At 43.0% G+C, this 19071-nt stretch overlaps 1 protein-coding gene across 5 annotated transcripts in view; it reads left to right on the top strand.

Moving 5' to 3' along the window:
- Positions 1-19071, top strand: part of SPECC1 (sperm antigen with calponin homology and coiled-coil domains 1) — a 490142-nt gene that overhangs the window by 388591 nt on the left and 82480 nt on the right. For all 5 annotated transcript variants that reach the window (XM_073565376.1, XM_073565374.1, XM_073565375.1 and 2 more), the window contains one exon: positions 4409-4511. In XM_073565376.1, coding sequence (XP_073421477.1) covers positions 4409-4511 — 103 coding nt within the window. The remainder of the gene's footprint in view (positions 1-4408; positions 4512-19071) is intronic.

Raw genomic sequence — 19071 nt, 5'->3', positions numbered from 1 at the left:
CACTAGTCAGCATGACTATCCCCCTTAACTGCCTGCTTGAAAAAATACTGCAAGCACTAAGGGAGAAGGTTGTGGAAGAGGTGGAGGATGAGGAGTCACAAATGTCATCTGCTTCTGGACAGTCTGCGCAACGTGGTTCCTCACAAAGGCCTAGGCAGGGGACACTTTGTGAGGAAGATGAGGAGGAGTCAATGGAGGAGGAAGACATCTGTCCAGAGGAGAGAGGTACACAATGCTCTAGTAGTCAGTATGTAGAGTGAGGGTGGGGTGATGCAGAGCAGGCAGAGATGATGCCTCAAGCAGGGGACAGCGTTTCTTGGCCAGTTGGCAGTCTGCAGCACATGGTTGATTTCATGCTGCAGTGCCTGAGAAACGACCGCCGCATTGCCCACATTCTCAGCACGGCTGATTATTGGGTGTACACCCTCCTAGATCCTCGCTACCGGGACAACTTACAAAGCCTCATAACACGTTGAACCGGGAGCGTAAAATGCGGGAGTACCAAGACACACTGGTGCATTCCATCATATTCTCCATTCAACCCGAGAGCAGTGCTGCTAGTGCTTTACAAAGCAGCTCAGTGCGTCGAGGCAGTGGAGGAAGCTCTGCACAAAGAGGGAGCAGAAGCAGCGCCTCAGCACAAGGCAAGACCAGTATGGCCAAATGTGGCAAAGTTTTGTGTCCCTGCCACAAATGTCTACACAATCGCAGATGGCTCCAGTCAGCAGGAGGCAATGTTTCCATCAGATGGATGGTGACAGACTACATGTCTTGCCCTCTCAGTGTTCTTCCACACGGCTCTTCCCCCTTCAAGTTTTGGGTCTCTAAGCTGGATACATGGCCAGAGCTTAGCCAGTATGCATTGGAGGTGCTGGCTTGCCCTGCTGTTAGTGTATTATCGTAACGCGTCTTTAGTGCCGCAGGTGGTGTACTAACAGACCGTCGCATGCGACTATCCTCCGATAACGTTGACAGGCTTACTTTTCTGAAAATGAACAAGGCCTGGATCTCACCTGAATTTGCCAGTCCTCTTCCAGATTAAATAATTGGTTGGCAAATGTATCCAGGTCTCCTGTTGTGTTCATGTTTCTACCATCTGAACTGTAATCCCTGGGCTCCAACACTGCCAGTTGCTGCTCAGAAGTGCCATCTGCACAGTCAACACATGCTCCAGTGTTATTGGGGTTCAGTAACGTCAGCTGATCCCCTGCTGTGTGTCCGGCAATATCTCCTGCTCCGACCACACTCACACTACTACAGATATTAAACTTGCTCCAATTAGGCCTCTGGCTACACTCTGTTTCTACTGTAATCCCTGGGCTCCAGCACCGCCAGTTGCTGCTCAGAAGTGTCGTTGGCATGGGTACTCCCTCCTGCCCAGCCTGGTTCCAGCACGCCAGCTGTTTCCGTGTAGTGTCAACGTCACTTTGCCTCCAATACGTTGTCCTGTCGTGTTGCGGTCGGGTTAGCCGACTCTATGGTGCCTGCAGTTTAGGTGCTTCCTATGTGGGCTGTAGGATCTGGCAAAGAAGGCTGGTTCTGTAGTGCCAATAGGACAAGCTCCCCCTGTAGGACTGTGGGTTTCGGTAACTCCGGCCGGCTCGCGGCCTTGCAACTTTTTTTTCCACGTGTACCTTCTGCTGCCTATCTGAGTTCCAGTACCATTAGCTGGTTCTTTGGAAGTCAATCTTGAATATGTCCCCCTGGGTTCCAGTAACGTCAGCTGGTTCCAGGCAGAGCCTTTGGCTTAGGTGCCTCCTTCTCGGTATCCGAGTTCCACCAACGTCTGCTGCTCCTTTGTAGTGCTTTCTGGCACAGGTACCTCCTGCTTAGTAACCGGGTTCCAGTACCATCAGCTGGTCCTCGGTAGTTCCATTGGCTCTTGTACCTTCGGCTACCCATCCAGGTTCCAGTACCGTCAGCTGGTTCTCAGCAGTTCCTCAGCCTTCTTGTACCTTCTGCTACATTTCCAAGTTCAAGCTTTTTGAAATGGTTTTTGGTAATCACTCTGGATGTCCCTGACGACGACCCTGGAGACGACGACCATGAAGACCACCCCAAAGAAGACGACGACCCCGAAAACGACGACCCTGGAGACGATGACCCTGAAGACCACCCCGAAGAAGACGACGACCCCGAACACTACGACCCTGGAGACGACGACCCTGAAGACCACCACGAAGAAGACAACGACCCCGAAAACGACGACCCCTGCAGACGACGACCCTGAAGACCACCCCGAAGAAGACCAAAAAGATGACCCTGAAGAGGATGATGAAGGAGAAAGTGTGGGAGAAGTAAAAAAGAAGGTGAAGAGCATGGAAGTAGTGAAACATAAATATCTGGCAAAATATAAAAAAGCTTAACATAGTCAATATCTTTGTAACTCCGAACGTCTTAAAAAAAAAAAAATTCCTGCTATTCCATTTGATTGGGCTAAACCTCTATGCCTTTAATGTCTCCTCCACCTCCCCCAATACATTCTACATTATTCTTAGTTGTTTTCCTTCATGTAGAATTAACCTACAAGGAAAGTAAGGGTTTATTTTCATTCCGATATTTGTGTCCCATTGACTTGCATTGGTTTCCGGTATCGGAATCGGCGATATCCGATATCCGATCCAATCCGATCCGATATTTCCCGATATCGGAAGGTATCGCTCAACACTAGATATGAGCCTTATCGTTAAAATATATTTCCTTCACCAATGCTGATATATTCCTCTTTTATTTCTTTTTCTCTTTCCTAACACTTGCTGTAGTCAATATAATGTTTTGTAGGAAAGTTTTTTTTTTTTTTATCTACCGTATGTCTTCTACCTGTAATTAGACCAGTCAGTGTCTTGTGTGGGCTAATATCTAATCAGATCTTAACGCCTGTCCAAGTTCAATTGAAGGAAATTAATTTACTGGGATATTATGACTTTCCAATAAATTTCTAATGCCTTGAGCAAAACGTAAGCTTAAGGAGCATTAGCTGGGCCGCCACTAAGGATTTTCGTGTTCCCATGATTTATTTTACATTTTTTTTTATATTATAAGCCTGTAGCAGGAAAGTATGTGATATATTATATATTTCAAAAGTTAAAGAGTAATTTAACGTTTTTAATTGAATTTTCCTCCAGGCATTCCAAAGTTCTTATGATTTGTTTTCAATATATTTAATTGCCTCATTATATTTCATTCTCTCCCAAACACTATGCTACTGTGCAGTTTCAAACCCTAGTTCATGTTGCTTTAAAAGCTGCTTTCAACTGCTGCTCAAAAAAAGATTTGTACACTATATTAAAACCGTCTGTGTAGAGAATTCCCATGACTGAGAAGGTTTGTAGGGAACAGAGGCTCAGACAGGGAAAAGCCTCATACACAAATTGTTTCAAACAGTGCAATCCCACATCATGGGTTGTTCCTTGTTTTGCAACTCAACTTAAAGCAGCTTAAACTTGGCATAAAAAATGCATCAAAAACGCAACGTGTGAACATGGCCTAGTGCTATTTTCTAGGCCTGGATTGTTGTAGAATGGTGAGTATGTTGGTAGTGGGACTTACCACTCCTTTGAAATCATCTTGTTATTAGGGCCTGAAAAATCTGTAGATAATGTCAGAGCAAAGAAATACAGCTGAGTCTTTTGTGTGATGCCTGACTCACTGAGCTTGTACTTTTATACATTTCTATAAGAAAGGAAACTCATCTAGTTAGTACCCAGACCGTCAGGTATTTGTGTTTTTATGTAGTAGGCTGGGATCACACTACTGTGTGTGATGCAAGAAACTTGCACGAGTCTCTCGCATCAACACCCGACTCTACCGCCGGCACTTGGAACCGGAGCTGCGGCTGCATAGAAATACATGCAGCTGCAGCTCCGGTCCTGAGTGCCGGCGGCAGTGCCGGGTGTTGATGCGAGAAACTCGTGCGAGTTTTTCGCATCACACATGGTAGTGTGATCCTGGCCTTAATCTTCCAGTTTTCTAAAACTGTTTGATAGATGCCTAGTTTTGCCTGTTTAAGAGGCCACCAGCTGCCGCCTCCAGGAAGAAAAGGAATTGCAAAGTGGTCATGTACTTGTGGCCCTCTGTCTACTGCTGTGCAGCAGAGGAGCTGCCCTGCATTACCACCTCTCCTTTTATTCTTTGTCTGGATTTGACATGGGGTCAGGGGAATGTTTTGTTCTGAACGTATGTGTGGGTTCTAGAGGAGGAATATACATTACAAAACTAGACCCTGTATTGTTGGATCCAGAGATGAGAACTGCATATATCAGACTTGTATGGCACATAGTGTATCAATTTTTATTACTATATTGTACTCTCAGGGCAGAAAATTCTAACATCTCTTTATCAAAAAGTGATGTGTAGATATGTTATTACTTTTTATATTTGGTACTATATAAATATTTTTCATTTTCAGTGTGGAAAGAAAAGACCCATTGGCTGCCTTAGCCAGAGAATATGGAGGCTCAAAAAGAAATGCTTTATTGAAATGGTGCCAAAAGAAAACGGAGGGTTATTCGGTGAGTTCCTAAATATCCTATGTTATTCATATAATGCAATTTCCTCACTATTAAAAGGCATGTGATTTCCATACATGCAGTCACGTGCTGACTTGATGGGCCCAGCCTATCGCAATTGCAAGTATATTGACCGAGGCCGGAAACAGTCTAGTCAGAATATTGCTGGGAGTATAAAAGTCTTATGCTTAAAGTCACATGACCACCCACCGACACTGAAGAATCCTCACCGGGCGCAGTGTGAGGATTCATAAGTCTGTGGTCACATAGAATGCAGTTGTAGTATAAGACCAGATATCCCCTTTAAGCTTTATGGATTTCTGTCAGACCTGACTGATGATTTGTCTTATGTACAGTGATAAGAACACGAGTTAGGACTTGCTCCCACTTAAAAAATCGGGTTGCATTTGTACCAATTTAATCCGATGCTTCTAATCTCAATGGCTTTTTTTTCCTGCTCTGATCGTGATTGGACAGGAAAAAAAACGCAGCATACTGCGATTACATGACAAATTTGGATCAAACTCTTTCATATAAGTCTATAGGTGTGTGTAAAACATCGCACTGCACTCAGACATCACTCCAATACAGTGCTATTCCTGCCGACACCAGCAGCAGGGGAGATGGAGAAATTGTGCTGTGATCCATACAGAATGGGCCCCATATAATGGTCTATAAAGTATAATGACCACATATAATGCTATATACCGAATAATAGGCCCCATATATTGCTCCATACCATATAATGCTCTATACAGTATAATGAACCGATATAATGCTACATACAGCATACATATATTGGCCCACTATATTACTCCATACAGTATAATGGCCCACTATATTACTCTATACAGTATAGTGGCCCAATATATTGCTTCTTACAGAATAATGGCCCCATATATTGTTCCATACAACTTAATGGCCCCATATATTGCTCCATGAAGTATAGTGGCCCCGTATATTGCTCCATACGGAATAATGGCCCCCTTATTAATGCTCCATACAGTATAATGGCCCCATATTATGCTACAAAAATAAATAACCAAATACTCACCTCTCCCTGTTCTCTGCTACCAGTGCTCCAGCCTCAAGTGTCTGCTACTCCGCTCAGGTCTCCTCAGCGTCTTGACTCTCTGGTAGCGCTGTAGTGACATCAGTGCGAAGTCTGGACTGAGACATCACTGAGAATCAGAGGCGTTGAAGAGATTGGACACCGGAGCATTGGCAACGGAAATAGATTAGTATTTGAAACAGTTTAAGGGGCGAGGCGGCCAGTGCCAGGGCATGCACACTGACCGCCATCTTACTTCTGCCGATCTTAGCATTAGGGAGAGTTTGCTGCTGCTGATTCAGAATAAGGGAGAGCGTTAGGCAGGGAAGAAGAACCAAATAACTGCTTCTGCTGTTAGCGATTTCCACTTACAACCCAACACTTTGTGTGCAGTGACAGGGGAGGCTCTATTTTTGTGCATCAGCTCTGTTGGTTATTAGGCTGCCTTATAAGGCTCCCTGATAGCTGCATTGCTGTTTGCACACTGCTGTGCAAACTGCTTTTTTAAAAGCAAAAATACTTTTCTTCCTCTTTTCTGCACAGTTACCAAGCATTCATTTTTCCACCCTTTTGTGTGTGCAGCAGTCCTGCTTATTAGGCTGCCTGCATCCATACTTGGACTGAGAGCATCATAGTCAGCGTCCTCAAATCTCTAGTGAGATCCAAATTCTCACCAATCCTATAGACACCCTCCACCTTGTCAAATACCATCCAATTTCAGCCTGTTACATTGAGGTGTAATCTCTACTGGGCCTGAGACAATAGTTCAGCGTCCTCAAATCTCTAGTGAGTTCCAAATTCTCACCAATACTATAGACACCCTCCACCTTGTCATACACCATCCAATTTCAGCCTGTTACATTGAGGTGTAATCTCTACTGGGCCTGAGAAAATAGTTCAGCGTCCTCAAATCTCTAGTGAGATCCAAATTCTCACCAATACTATAGACACCCTCCACCTTGTCATACACCATCCAATTTCAGCCTGTTACATTGAGGTGTAATCTCTCCTGGGCCTGAGACAATAGTTCTGCGTCCTCAAGTCTATAGTGAGATTCAAATTCTCACCAATCCTATAGACACCCTCCACCTTGTCATATACCATCCAATTTCAGCCTGTTACATTGAGGTGTAATCTCTCCTGGGCCTGAGACAATACTTCTGCGTCCTCAAATCTATAGTGAGATTCAAATTCTCACCAATCCTATAGACACCCTCCACCTTGTCATACACCATCCAATTTCAGCCTGTTACATTGAGGTGTAATCTCTACTGGGCCTGAGACAATAGTTCAGCGTCCTCAAATCTATAGTGAGATTCAAATTTTCACCAATAGTAGATACACCTTCTACCTTGTTTTACAGTACCATATAGCTGGTGGTATTTTGGGTACATTTTAACAAAAATGAGGAAGTATGGTGGAAGATGCCATGGAAGTGAGCGGGGGTTGCCAGCTGGTCCCGATGGTGGTGGTGTTGCATCTGTTGGTAGTGGCAAAAGCACAATAGCACCTAAGGCAGGAGGTGTTGAGCCTGTGTCATCGTCTGGCTCCACAAGGCCTCGAAGGCTCTCTTTTCTGGGAGTAGGTAAACCACTTTTAAAGACGGAACTTCAGGAACAAGTTTTGGCTTACATTGCTGACACAGCCTCCAGCTCTCTCGCCTCCTCTTCTGAAGTTTCAAAAAATAAAAGCACTGAGTTGTCAGTGGAGGCTCCTGGTCAGGATCAACACTTTTCCTTGTGTCCTTCACCCCTACCAAAAGTGAAGGATGTGGCAGGCCACACTACCGATTACTCCATGAAGCTCTTTTCACATACCATGCCTGGGTTAGCAATTCAAATCGTGAATTCCCCAGTCCAAGATGAAACTGACATGGAGTGTGGGTGGCCAGCCAGGGCAGTGGGGTTAATCGGTACCGGGCCGGTGTCTCAGAGGGATGTGTCACGTTGGTGGTGATGACCCGTTCCTTGGCCCTCGGTGTCCATGCAAAGGGGTGAATAACGTTTATAGGTGAATGATACGTGACGCCACCTGTGGTTTCTGATCCGATTGACCCACGCTGCGGTGTCGCTTCTCTGGGACAGATGTTGTGGTGCAGCTAAAATGTAGAAGCCCTGCACAGGTAGGGCTGTAGTCGCAGGGCAGATGAAAGAGTTGGTAGATGGTGTGCATTGCAGGTTGTAGCAGAGCCGTGCGTCAGGCGCATGAGAAAGATGACAGACACAGTCGTGCAGTTCCTTTACCTGTACTTGGCAAGTGCCGTCCAGGACCCAGAGTACAGATGGAGAAGGAGTTGGTCAGCCTGGAAGCAAATTTGGAATTCTCTCTCTGCAGATAGGTAGTGTGGCCTCCGTTCTAGCACTTATCTGAGGTACTCGCAGTACTGAGTTCACTGAAGTTCCCCCTGTTTACTCTCTTTTGGAACTTTCTCGTATGGCAGGCAGCCATAGCCTTTTCCTTCTGGCTCACACACGTTGCTGCTGGGGCCTCCGAGCCATAGTTGGGAACAGAGCATTTACAGCTGCTACTTCCTCCGGTTTCTGCTGCAGGACCGTCAGTGTCCCTACAAACTCGGAGACCGGAATCCCAACCATGCGCTCTAGCTAGGAGTGAGCCTTAACTCTGCTCATCCTCCAGCTCCCCTTCTCACGTCCACACACTTCCCCTTCCCTTCACAGACTGCCCTAACTTACCTCCTCCCAACCACAGAGAGCAGCTCCTCAGCAGTCAGGTTCAGAGGTCTCCCTGCTGGCCTGGAGTGGGAACTGTGTTGTGTGTTGGTTTAACTGCTAGAGAGATCCTTCATTGCTCCCAAGCATGACATCACAATCCCTAGGAGGAAGGTAATGTCACTGTGGCGACCGTACTCCTGGGGGCGCCACTGTGGCCACCGTACTCCTGGGGGCGCCACAAGTGCACTGATGCCCAGCCACTGCTAGATGATTCTGCTGGTACATTGACCCAGACCACTACATTCCCCTCGCACTCTACACAGCCAGAATCTGACCCTGATGAAATTCAGGTTCCCCTTCCCGCATACTATACCACCTTACACGGTGTCAAAGAGGAAGGTCCAGATGAAAGTACAGGTTCCTTGAGCAGGTGGGGGGCATACTCATGGGCGACAGCACTGGCACGGGGCCCCTCATAGTACGCAAAAGTGTCTCTGCGGGTGGGAGGCCCGCCGTCAGACACACCGCCGTACTATGAGGGGCCCTGTGCCAGTGCCGTCGCCAACGAGTGGGCCCCCCCCTGCTTGCTCAGGATCACAGCACTTGCAAAGTTGAAATACTTAGCTCTGCCTGCTCCACCGCCGTGACATCTTCCGCGTTTCCTGACAGTGACATTCTGGTCAGAGAGTGCGATGACATCACGTCTGTACGCCCTCTGCCTAAACAGTCCAAGTGCAGTGAGATGGAAGATGGGGACAACGAGGAGTCCAGACTAGTACAGGGATTCCCTAGTGAGGAGACTTATTTAATTGTTTTCAATGTTGGAACAGCTATTTTTGGGGAGCACTATACTCTGGAGAATGATATGAGGCCCACCATACACTGGAGCATTCCAAAGGTGGACATCAGACACTGGAGCAGCATTTACAGGGCCCATTATGCACTGGAGCATCAGAAATGGGGCCCATTATATATGGAGCATTATTTGGGCCCATAACACAGTGGAGCTTCATCCATGGGGACCACCATATCCTGTAGCATTATGTGGAGCTCATCATATACTGTTTCAAACATTATATGGGACCAATGATTCTGTATGGAGAAATATATGGGCCTCATTACTCTGTATAGCGCACTATGCGGTGTCCATAATACTGTATGGAGTAATATACTGTCCGTTTTTGGAGCTATTGGAGAATTTAAAATGGATATCAGTCATGAGATGTAAGAAGTGAAGTATTTTTCATTGTACTATACCGCTATTTCTCTGCCGTATCATAGGATCATGAATTGTGGCATGTGTTAAAAGAGCCCAGTGACACTCTTTGGCCCAGGGCCCACGAAAATCTGGAGCCAGCCCTACCCCCCCCCCACAACTTTAGCCAAATAACCCCCAGTTTTCAATGCCTAACCATTATTATAAAGTAAATTAAGGTTGACAAGCTTAAGTAATAAGAATTGATGTTTTTGGCATTAAAATGGGAACTGTAGGTGTGTTTCCTGTCCTCCACTCACTGCCGACCTTGGTTCCCCATTGACTTGCATTGGGCTTCGTGCTTCAGTCGGCCTTCGACTTTTCACGATAATCGGCCGATTTCGTTCGACCCGACTTTTGAGAAAGTCGGGTTTCAGGAAACCTGACTCGACCCAAAAAAAGGCAAAGTCACTCACCTCTAATTGTAAGCAAAAGTCAAATAACCGTATAAAGTTCTGTTTTTCCTTTTATAGAGACTGAAAATTTCTGAAGATCTTTTAGTAGATTTATTTTCACTTATACGAGTGTCAACAAACTATGAATTCTTATTTTCCTTAGAACAAAATATTGCATGTGTGCTGTAATGCTTTGCTCTGCGTGAAATCCATCTTACTGATTACAATTAGAACACCCACATCGCACTTGTCATGTATACACACACATACTTTCTTTAAGGTCTGCACAATTTATTTTTGTCATAGTTCATCGGCCACCCAGCAGTAAAATCACCAGTAGTATGCAAACTTTCATTTTGGCATTTACAAGCAATCTCCCAGAGTGTGGCTGTACAGTCGGTAGTTAAAAATACATAGTATAAATCTAAAAGAAAAGCTTGCAAATGTATCCTGAGATACTGTTGTTACAATTGCTGCCCAGTTTTTGCATGTCATGTACCTTCTATTGTTCAAATGCTTGGAACGTTCTAAGACAAAATTAGTGAGGTGAGCTTGTAGCCTCTTTTTTTACCTCTCGCATCCTGCTTAAAGGCAATATGTCAGCAGTTTTTGCTATATAATCTGTGAGCAGCATAACATAGGGTAAGAAAGGCTGATTTAAGGGGATGTATCACTTATTGATACTTTCATAAAATACCTGTTTTGTCTAATGTAGATCTAACAGGGTTAAGTCTTATTCTTCTATTATGCTGCTCTCACATTAAATAGCAAAAAGTTGCTGACAGATTCACCTTAAAGGGAACCTGTCACCTGACTCGCCAAAACCGGAGGCATCATGAACCAAGGCCTGGATGACTGCAACCAGTTATTGCTCCGCTGTTTCATAGAAAATATTCTTTAAAGATCTGACCGATTGACCATAGTGAGGCTGGTTTCACACTTGCGTTTTTTTTCGCGGGATTTTAGCGCTAAAAAACGCATGCGTTTTTTTCCCCTATACTTTGCATGGGATGCGCTTATGTGCGCATACACATGCGTTTGTATGCGTTTTTCCGCGCATGCGTTTTTTTGCGGTATGCGCTCGGGCGCACAAAATGCATCCTGTTGCATTTTTTGGGCGTCCGACTTGCCTCAAAAAAACACATGCGCGCGCAATGCGTTTTTTTACAGCAAGACACCCATTATAAGTCTATGGGTGCGCATATGTGTGCATTGGCATGCTTATGTATGCGTTTTTTTGCGCATGCGTTTTTTTTTTACCATTAGTTGGACAATGGAATTTAGAGGTTTGGGTTAGAGTTAGGGTTAGTTAAGGGGGTTTAGGGCAAGGGTTAGGGTTAGCTAGGGTTTAGAGTCAGGGTTAGGGTTAGTATGGTTTGGTTAAGGGTTAGGGTTAGGGTCAGGGTTAGGGTTAGGGTTAGTATGGTTTGGTTAAGGGTTAGGGTTAGGGTCAGGGTTAGGGTTAGGGTCAGGGTTAGGGTTAGGGTTAGGGTCAGGGTTAGGGTTAGGGTCAGGGTTAGGGTCAGGGTTAGGGTTAGGGTCAGGGTTAGGGTTAGGGTTAGGGTCAGGGTTAGGGTTAGGGTTAGGGTCAGGGTTAGGGTTAGGGTTAGTAAAGTCATGGTTTGGGTTAGTGTGAGGGGCCACCTAATGTTGGAAAAAAACGCAAACGCGGTAAAAACGCACTAAAAACGCATACAAACGCATAAAAACGCTGCGTTTTTTTCATGCATGCTCATAAAAATGCTTGAAAAAAACACAGCATTTGTATGCGTTTGTATGCGTTTTTTCAATGCGTTTTTTTGCGGGAAAAACGCGCTGCAAAAAAAAGCAAGTGTGAAATTAGCCTGAGAGACTAGATTAGTCTGGCTCTGCCCTCAGCAATGCTGCAGTTGATCGACAGGTTTCTCCCATAGCGAGATACCTGTCAATCTCCTAGACCAGCATTGTGAAATGCCTGCGGGGTACTGTGCCGGACTATGGTCCCCAGCTGGATCCTTGAAGAATATTTTCTCAGGACTACTGGAGTGATTCAGAGAAATGTATACTTGGCTGCAGTGATAGGGCCAAACCATGGTTCATGCTGCCCGCAGTTTTGGCAGCATAAATTAATGGACAGGTTTCTTTTTGGTAGTGAACATTATCAAAAGCTCTGTAAAGCCTAGGGTCCCTTATAAGCACTGGCCTACTCTACCTATTGGAAATCCATTTCTGGCACCATGTTTTATTTCTGACGTGAGCTTGGCTTTCTTTACTGGTCAATTATCAAACCCTATTTGCATGGAAATGGCTGGTAAATGGTTGATTCTCATATTGCTGATGTTTATTTTTCATGAAAAGCTGTGTAAGGAGGAATACACATTTTACATTAGGAAATGGAATTGCGAGTAATTATAGAATTCTGTCATCTGCTGGTAATATGTTTTTCTCAGAACCATCCTGATAAATAACAAAACATGTTTGAAAACTGGAATGAGGCGGCTGGTAGTGATTCTTTTCTTTGAAAAATGGAGATTTAGTGTAGCGCAATGCTCCCTAATGAATAATGGTGGTGGTAGATCCTGCATTATTGCTTTCTGGAAAAACTCAGAATACAGATTATTTGCTTTAGTAAAACTGTGACTCTTAACTTTATATCTGACACTTCTGATGACTGACCACATATATAGGCAAGCCAGTTAGGATGTGAAATGTTAAATGATGTGGATAATGATTTAATGAGAACCTGTTGCAAAGACAAAATGGTATTTAACTACAGCCATGGTGATAACCTGCAGATAAATACCATTTTGACTGCTCGATTACAGTCAACAGGATACCGTTTGGGCTGTGAACAGTCAGTGCTCAATACACAGTGTGTGCGTGCTGTAATCCTTTCCCCTGTACCTTGTCTAACAACCAGTTCAGTTTTTGGCTTTTGGACTTTTACAAATGTAACATGTGGTTTTCAACATCGTTCACATGCATAAGTTGTGCAGTGCAAAACCACATTAAAATATCACACTCGTGGTTTTTGTCTTGTGGTTTTAGTACACTACCGGTTTGCAGGCTAAAAAATTTCCATTCACCACTGGTTTGCAGGGTCTTCACATTTGAATATTTTTAGCAAAAAATGGTTAAATAAATAACCAGAGGAGTATATACCCTTTAAAATAATTTTATTAAATTAGATATATATTAAGATCAGAGATTATTTGCAAACAAACATACTACTGACCATTACAAGAAGTGGGGATGTCGATCCATATAACATGGAGCATAGTAACCAATGCCTATTGTGCTAATTGTATCTACTTCTGATGAAGTATTGAGACGAAACATGCGTTGTTGCGACGGGATGCTTCCACTAAGTCTAATTATAAGTACCGTAAGTAACGCTATTATGCTATAATCTATTAATCAACTTGTGGGGGAATTTTTACCCCGAGTATTTTTATGTTTTTCTAGATACAATTGGCACAATAGGCATTGGTTACTATGCTCCATGTTATATAGATCGACATCCCCATTTCTTGTCCAGTAGTATGTTTGTTTGCAAATAAGCTCTGATTTCTCATCTCCCGAGATCTTGATGCCGAGATCTCCATCTGCGCATGCGCCGCCCCCCGGCGGCCATTTGCCCGGAGTCCACCGCACAGGAAACCTCTGGCCCGCAGCAGCGCCGGAGACCCCAGCAGCACCGCCGGGCACCCCATCATCCCAGTCTGCAGCAACGGTACCTGTAAGGTAAATACACATTGTAAGACACACCCCCATTTCCCCCCCAAATTTTTGGGGAAAAAGTGCGTCTTATAATCCGTAAAATACTGTGTGTGTGTGTATATACTGTGTGTGTGTGTGTGTATATATATATATATATATATATATATATATATATATATATATATATATATATATATACAAAGCTGTTGGTACCCTTCTGATACAGTAAGAAAAATCTACATTGGTCACTGAAATATCTTGAAACTGACAAAAGTAATTTTCAATTTAAATTTATTGAATATCAACTAATGAAAACCAGGCAGTGCTTTTTAATCTTTTTAATTGTGGTTGAAAAGAAAAATACCATAATTAAAAAAAAATAATAATAATTTGACCATACGATTGTTGGGTTAAACGAAGATGTGTCCTTTAATTAACATCACATGTGTCTGCAAACTGGTAATTGTTCAGTCTGCCTGTTTCAATGGTGAAAACTAAAGTAGTCACTGTGCTGTTTGGAATCAAGGTGTGAACCACAGTGAACATAGACCAAAGAAAGCCAAGGAGAGTTGTCTGCAGAGATTAGAAAGAAAATTATAGACAAACATATTAAAGTTAAAGGCTATAAAGAGCGTCTCCACACTCCATGATGCTCCTGTTACTACAGATGCACATAATATTCAAAAGTTTGTCTGGTCCAAATCGATAATGCTGCAGTCACTCTGCGTGACTTCATACTTATGAATCCCCCTAACGCATGCACCAGTTTCTGAGACAGGACCGGAGGGTAACTATGTGTTATACATACTTCCAGCCAGGGCCTGTCTAGTGGGCGTGGCCAGGCTCTATACACTTGTATTGAACAAGGCCACGCCCCGTCTAGTGACATGGCTTTCCAGTGAGCGTAGATTATGGAAGCAAGGCCATGCCTACTGGCCGGGAGTATGTATAACTCATACATACCCTCCATTCCCAGCTCAGAAACAGGTGAATTTCCACAGTGCGTGTGGTTGGGGGGATTCATAAGTCTCCAGTCACTCAGAGTGACAACAGACTTATCAATTTAGACCGGACAACCCCTTTAAAGGACTGTAGCCAACCTCACTGGATGTGTCCACAGGAGGAAAATGAATGACAATTGAGGGGGCAAACCATCTGAGTGGGCCCTTAACTAGATCACCCTAATTACAACTACAGTGGTGCATCATAGGTGTGGATATAGAGGAACCTCAGTAGATGACCATGCAGTTACTGAAAATAAATCTCTATGCAAAGACCAACACTGATATTATTGCCATACGGTGACCATATAGTGGTAGATATTGATCCTGCAGAACATGTAAGAGATTACAGTACTGTTACAGATGGTGACATACAACTGATGTTCTTTCTTATGGAGTTGTTCGGTTTTCCAAATGCATATGGACAAGCTGCAAAGGTTATGTCAGAATGTCTTTTGGCAATTTACATAAGATCAATGTTCACAGATGCAAAATTTAAAAGAACATTGCACCTATTGTGAAACATGGAGGTGGCTTGATTATGTTTTGCGGCTGCTTTGCTGCATTTGTGCAGGGTACAATGAAATATCAAGTTATTCTGTAGCAAAATGTACTGCCCTTTGTCAGAAAGCTTGTTCTGAGTCACAGGTCATGAGTCTTCCAACAAAAAGCTATGCACATCCAAGTATGGTTAAGAGCAATGCATTGGACTCTTCTGAAGTGGCTTCTGTGAGCTGTAATCTAAATCCTATCGAACATCTGTGGAAAGAGTTGAAACCTTCAGCATGGAGAAGGCAACTTCCCACCTGAGACACAAGGAGCACTAGTGGGCTAAAATATCTGTGGACAGGTGCTGAAGTCTCATTGAGAGTTACCGAAAAAATTTGTTTGCCTCGAAAGGTTAGGCAACAAAATATTAAGTTAAATCTACCATCACGTTTGTCCAGGTCATTTATATTATTTTTTTCTTCTGTTGACTCACAATTCAGAAACAATGTCTGATTCGCACTAGTAAATTTAAATAGAAAATCACTTGTGTAATGGGGAACAGGTGAACATAGGCTTGAGTAAAGAAAGCAATATTTTGTGTAGATAAGCTAGTATTTGAAACTTCTCCAATACTGGCTTATTCATACAAAATATTGTTTTCTCTGTTCAAACCATACTCCCACTTCTCTCCGCTTTCTTTTCCACTACTCCACCTTCCATCCTAACTCTTTGTTCTACTTTTTTCTCCTTTTCTCTTACCTCTCTTATTCTTCTCTCTAATCTATTGTTTACCCCTCACTCCATACTCTCCACTGCACATAGCACTCCATGGCTCCACCTGTCAGTGCGGTCAATACCTTCCCATCTTTTCATTTTTAATATCCACACTCCAATTCTATTCCTACATTCCACACCCATTTATTCTTTATTGTTCCCTAATACTCTCTTATTCCACAAAAAAGATAAAGCGGCACTCACCACGTAAAAAACACTTCTTTTATTCAGGTCCTTTAAAATGTATAACGCAGCTCGGTAGCAGTGGGTGAGGTACTCGTCTCTTATGCCCTCACATTACATGATGTTGGGTGCCCTGGCTGGGTGTGTGGACTTGTGCTGTGAGGGCACTATGCCCGTGTATGTCACATGTAACCAATGTTGATGTTTGGCCAGGACCAGATGTTTGACAGTTCAAGGAGGGAGACCACAGTTCAAAATAAACTTTTGACTGAACATGAACTTGGGAAGGGTTCTATACGCAGATAGTGGGTACATATCTTCTCAAATGTTTCCTTCGTTATCGGTAACTTTTTCCTCATACAAATTCAATCCCTTACTCTTCTCTCTCTTTACTCTCTATACTTGTTCTCTGTCTTCACTATTCCTCAGTGCTTCTCCACAACTCAGCTCGATACTACATTTTGACTAGCAAGAGTCTTTTACTCAACCAACGGTTTAGCGTCTTCTTCCACTCAAAGTAGCTGCAGTACCAGTATAGCCGGTATTTATATTCTCTGTCTCTGACGCTCTGGAACTCCAGCCCTGGCATTCTCTTTGTCTCCCGTACTTCGTCCTGTTTAGGTGTGTTACCTTTAGGAGTTATAAACTCTGAACCATACTGCTAGGCATCCTCAGTCTCCCAGGACCCATCTTCAATAAATCACTCTCACGGTCACTCTTCCTCATTTCTGCTCCAGATTGCACAATCTCTTTCTCCCGGTCTCCTCTCACTTTTATGGACACCCAAAAAATGCGGCACTGCTCACACCAAATCTTAGGTCTCTTCTCTAAACACTCTGGGCCCTATCTGCTGTCTCAACAGGAAACTGTCTCTTTCCCTTCAACTTATCCTGTCCCACTCTGGGCTAGTCCCAAATATTAATTCTTGCTATCCCTACTGTCAAGCAATTCATATTATCAACATTATTATCACACATCACAGTTCACATTAAACAACATAACAACACTTGTTTAATGAAGTAGGAACATGGTCCATAGGTCCATTTCCTTATGCATGCAGGCAGGTAGAGTGCGAATGTGACAGGTGTTTTTACATGGTGAGTGTCACCTTCTCTTTTTTGTGGACTACTAATGTTTTTTGCTTCCCCATTCAGGAAGCACCACTTTCATTCACTGGCTTCTTATACCATATGGAATACATAGAATTCAGATCCCACCCATTAACAATAGTGTCAGGATATTTCATTTTCTTTGCATTTGGACTAATTCTCTTTTATTTTTGCAATATTTCTGTCTTCTCTTGGTCAAGGACACCATCTTTCATTTTACACGTATTTCTCCATTCTTCTTTTCATGGCAATATTTTTCCACATGTATCTATTCTTCTGTCCTCTTCCCTCTCTCTTTTTTTTTATGTGTATTCCAATCCCTGTATTGGCGTGTTTAATGACCAAATTAACCAAATTATCCAGCTCCCCCTTCCAAATGAACTCAGTCAGTAGGGAAGCCTGGAAAGCATGACACTGCTTTTATACCACGGCTGTAGCTTTCGAAACGCGTTGGGTATTCACAATTGTACCAGGACTAAGAACCCTGTAGCATTTTTTTTTTTTGGATTGTATTCACTGCAACCTTTCGCAATGTACATACATCTTTTCACTTTTTTAATGGATTAAATAAAATGTGATGTTTCTTACATATACATATACATTGACACGCCCCCTGAGGAAGAGGACGAAACGAGCGTCGGGGAATAGGACACGCGGCTTATTCCATTTATGTAAGCTAATTTGTTAGACTATTTAGATCGCGATTTTTGCTATCTATGATTTACACATGCTTTTTAAGCAGTGTTTATAGATTTTGCATGCAGTCATGCTTATTTTCAATTTAGAGCAGTAATGAATAACCAGCGATCTTTATTACAATGAAAACAGAGAGTGAGCATATTGTTAATTTCAGCTAATTGTCATGGGAGCTTAATTTATTTGATCTTTTCAGCTATGAGTAATTCAAGGTATATGTCTATAATGTATTGTTAGGTGGTTTCCGATGGCATATTATTAATTATGCATATTTCATATTCATTTTTGTAAAGCACCAGTTGTTCATTCTTTTTTCATGTGACAAATTATTATAAGCCGTGTTTGTGTCTTATCACAGAGGATTTATCAGTTTTTTGTTTTATTATGTTTTCAATAAAAATATGTTTTATTATAAATTTGTATAGTGCTATTTCTGTTCCTGGATAATTCACACTATCAGTGGGACAGACGGTCTTGAGTATTGGATTTTTGGCACTTTTAAATCACTTGCTGGATCTTGGTTTCTGATTTAATCAGTCAGTAGGGAAGCCTGGAAAGCATGCCACGGCTGTAGCTTTTGAAACACGTTGGGTGTTCACAATTGTACCAGGACTAAGAACCCTGTAGCGTTTTTCTTTTTTTTTGGAGTGTATTCACTGCAACCTTTCGCAATGTACATACATCTTTTCACTTTTTTAATGGATTAAATAAAATGTGATGTTTCTTACATATACTGGAAGCTGGATCCTTTACCTTTCATGAACATGTTTAAAGACCACCTGGCTCCCATTTCAGGCTTTAAAATGCCTCCATGTATCTCTCTAACTGTCGGTGTTTTTGAACTTGAGAAAGCCCACCAGTTCGGCGTTGCAACACAAAGATAAATAAAAAAATCTTTTTTTTCTACTACTACAAGCTGAAAGAACAGTTTATCCAGCCTCGCAGCCTATCTTTAAAGTGTTGAATTTTATCTGGGACTTATCGCCATGCCACAGGGCAGCAGCAACTGTTATTTTTAAGGAGATACCATATATCTTACTAGGTGAGCAATACTATTTTTGTTATATTTTTTCCCCTCTACAGGTATTGTGTGGGCTTTCTTCCCCTCTACAGTACCTCTTGAATTATCTGATTGATAACATCTGTACATCAGTAGACAGTATATCATGTGTACCGTGCTCCAGTGTATGCATCCTACCATACAAATGTTGACACAAGGGAAGGAGGTTAGAAATATTT

This window comes from Dendrobates tinctorius, unplaced genomic scaffold (genome assembly GCF_039654945.1).
Source record: "Dendrobates tinctorius isolate UK_male_01 unplaced genomic scaffold, ASM3965494v1 ptg000016l, whole genome shotgun sequence".
In the NCBI taxonomy this organism is placed as follows: domain Eukaryota; kingdom Metazoa; phylum Chordata; class Amphibia; order Anura; family Dendrobatidae; genus Dendrobates; species Dendrobates tinctorius.
The sequence above is the reverse complement of the archived record's forward strand: the minus strand, read 5'-3'. Positions and strand labels throughout refer to the sequence as shown.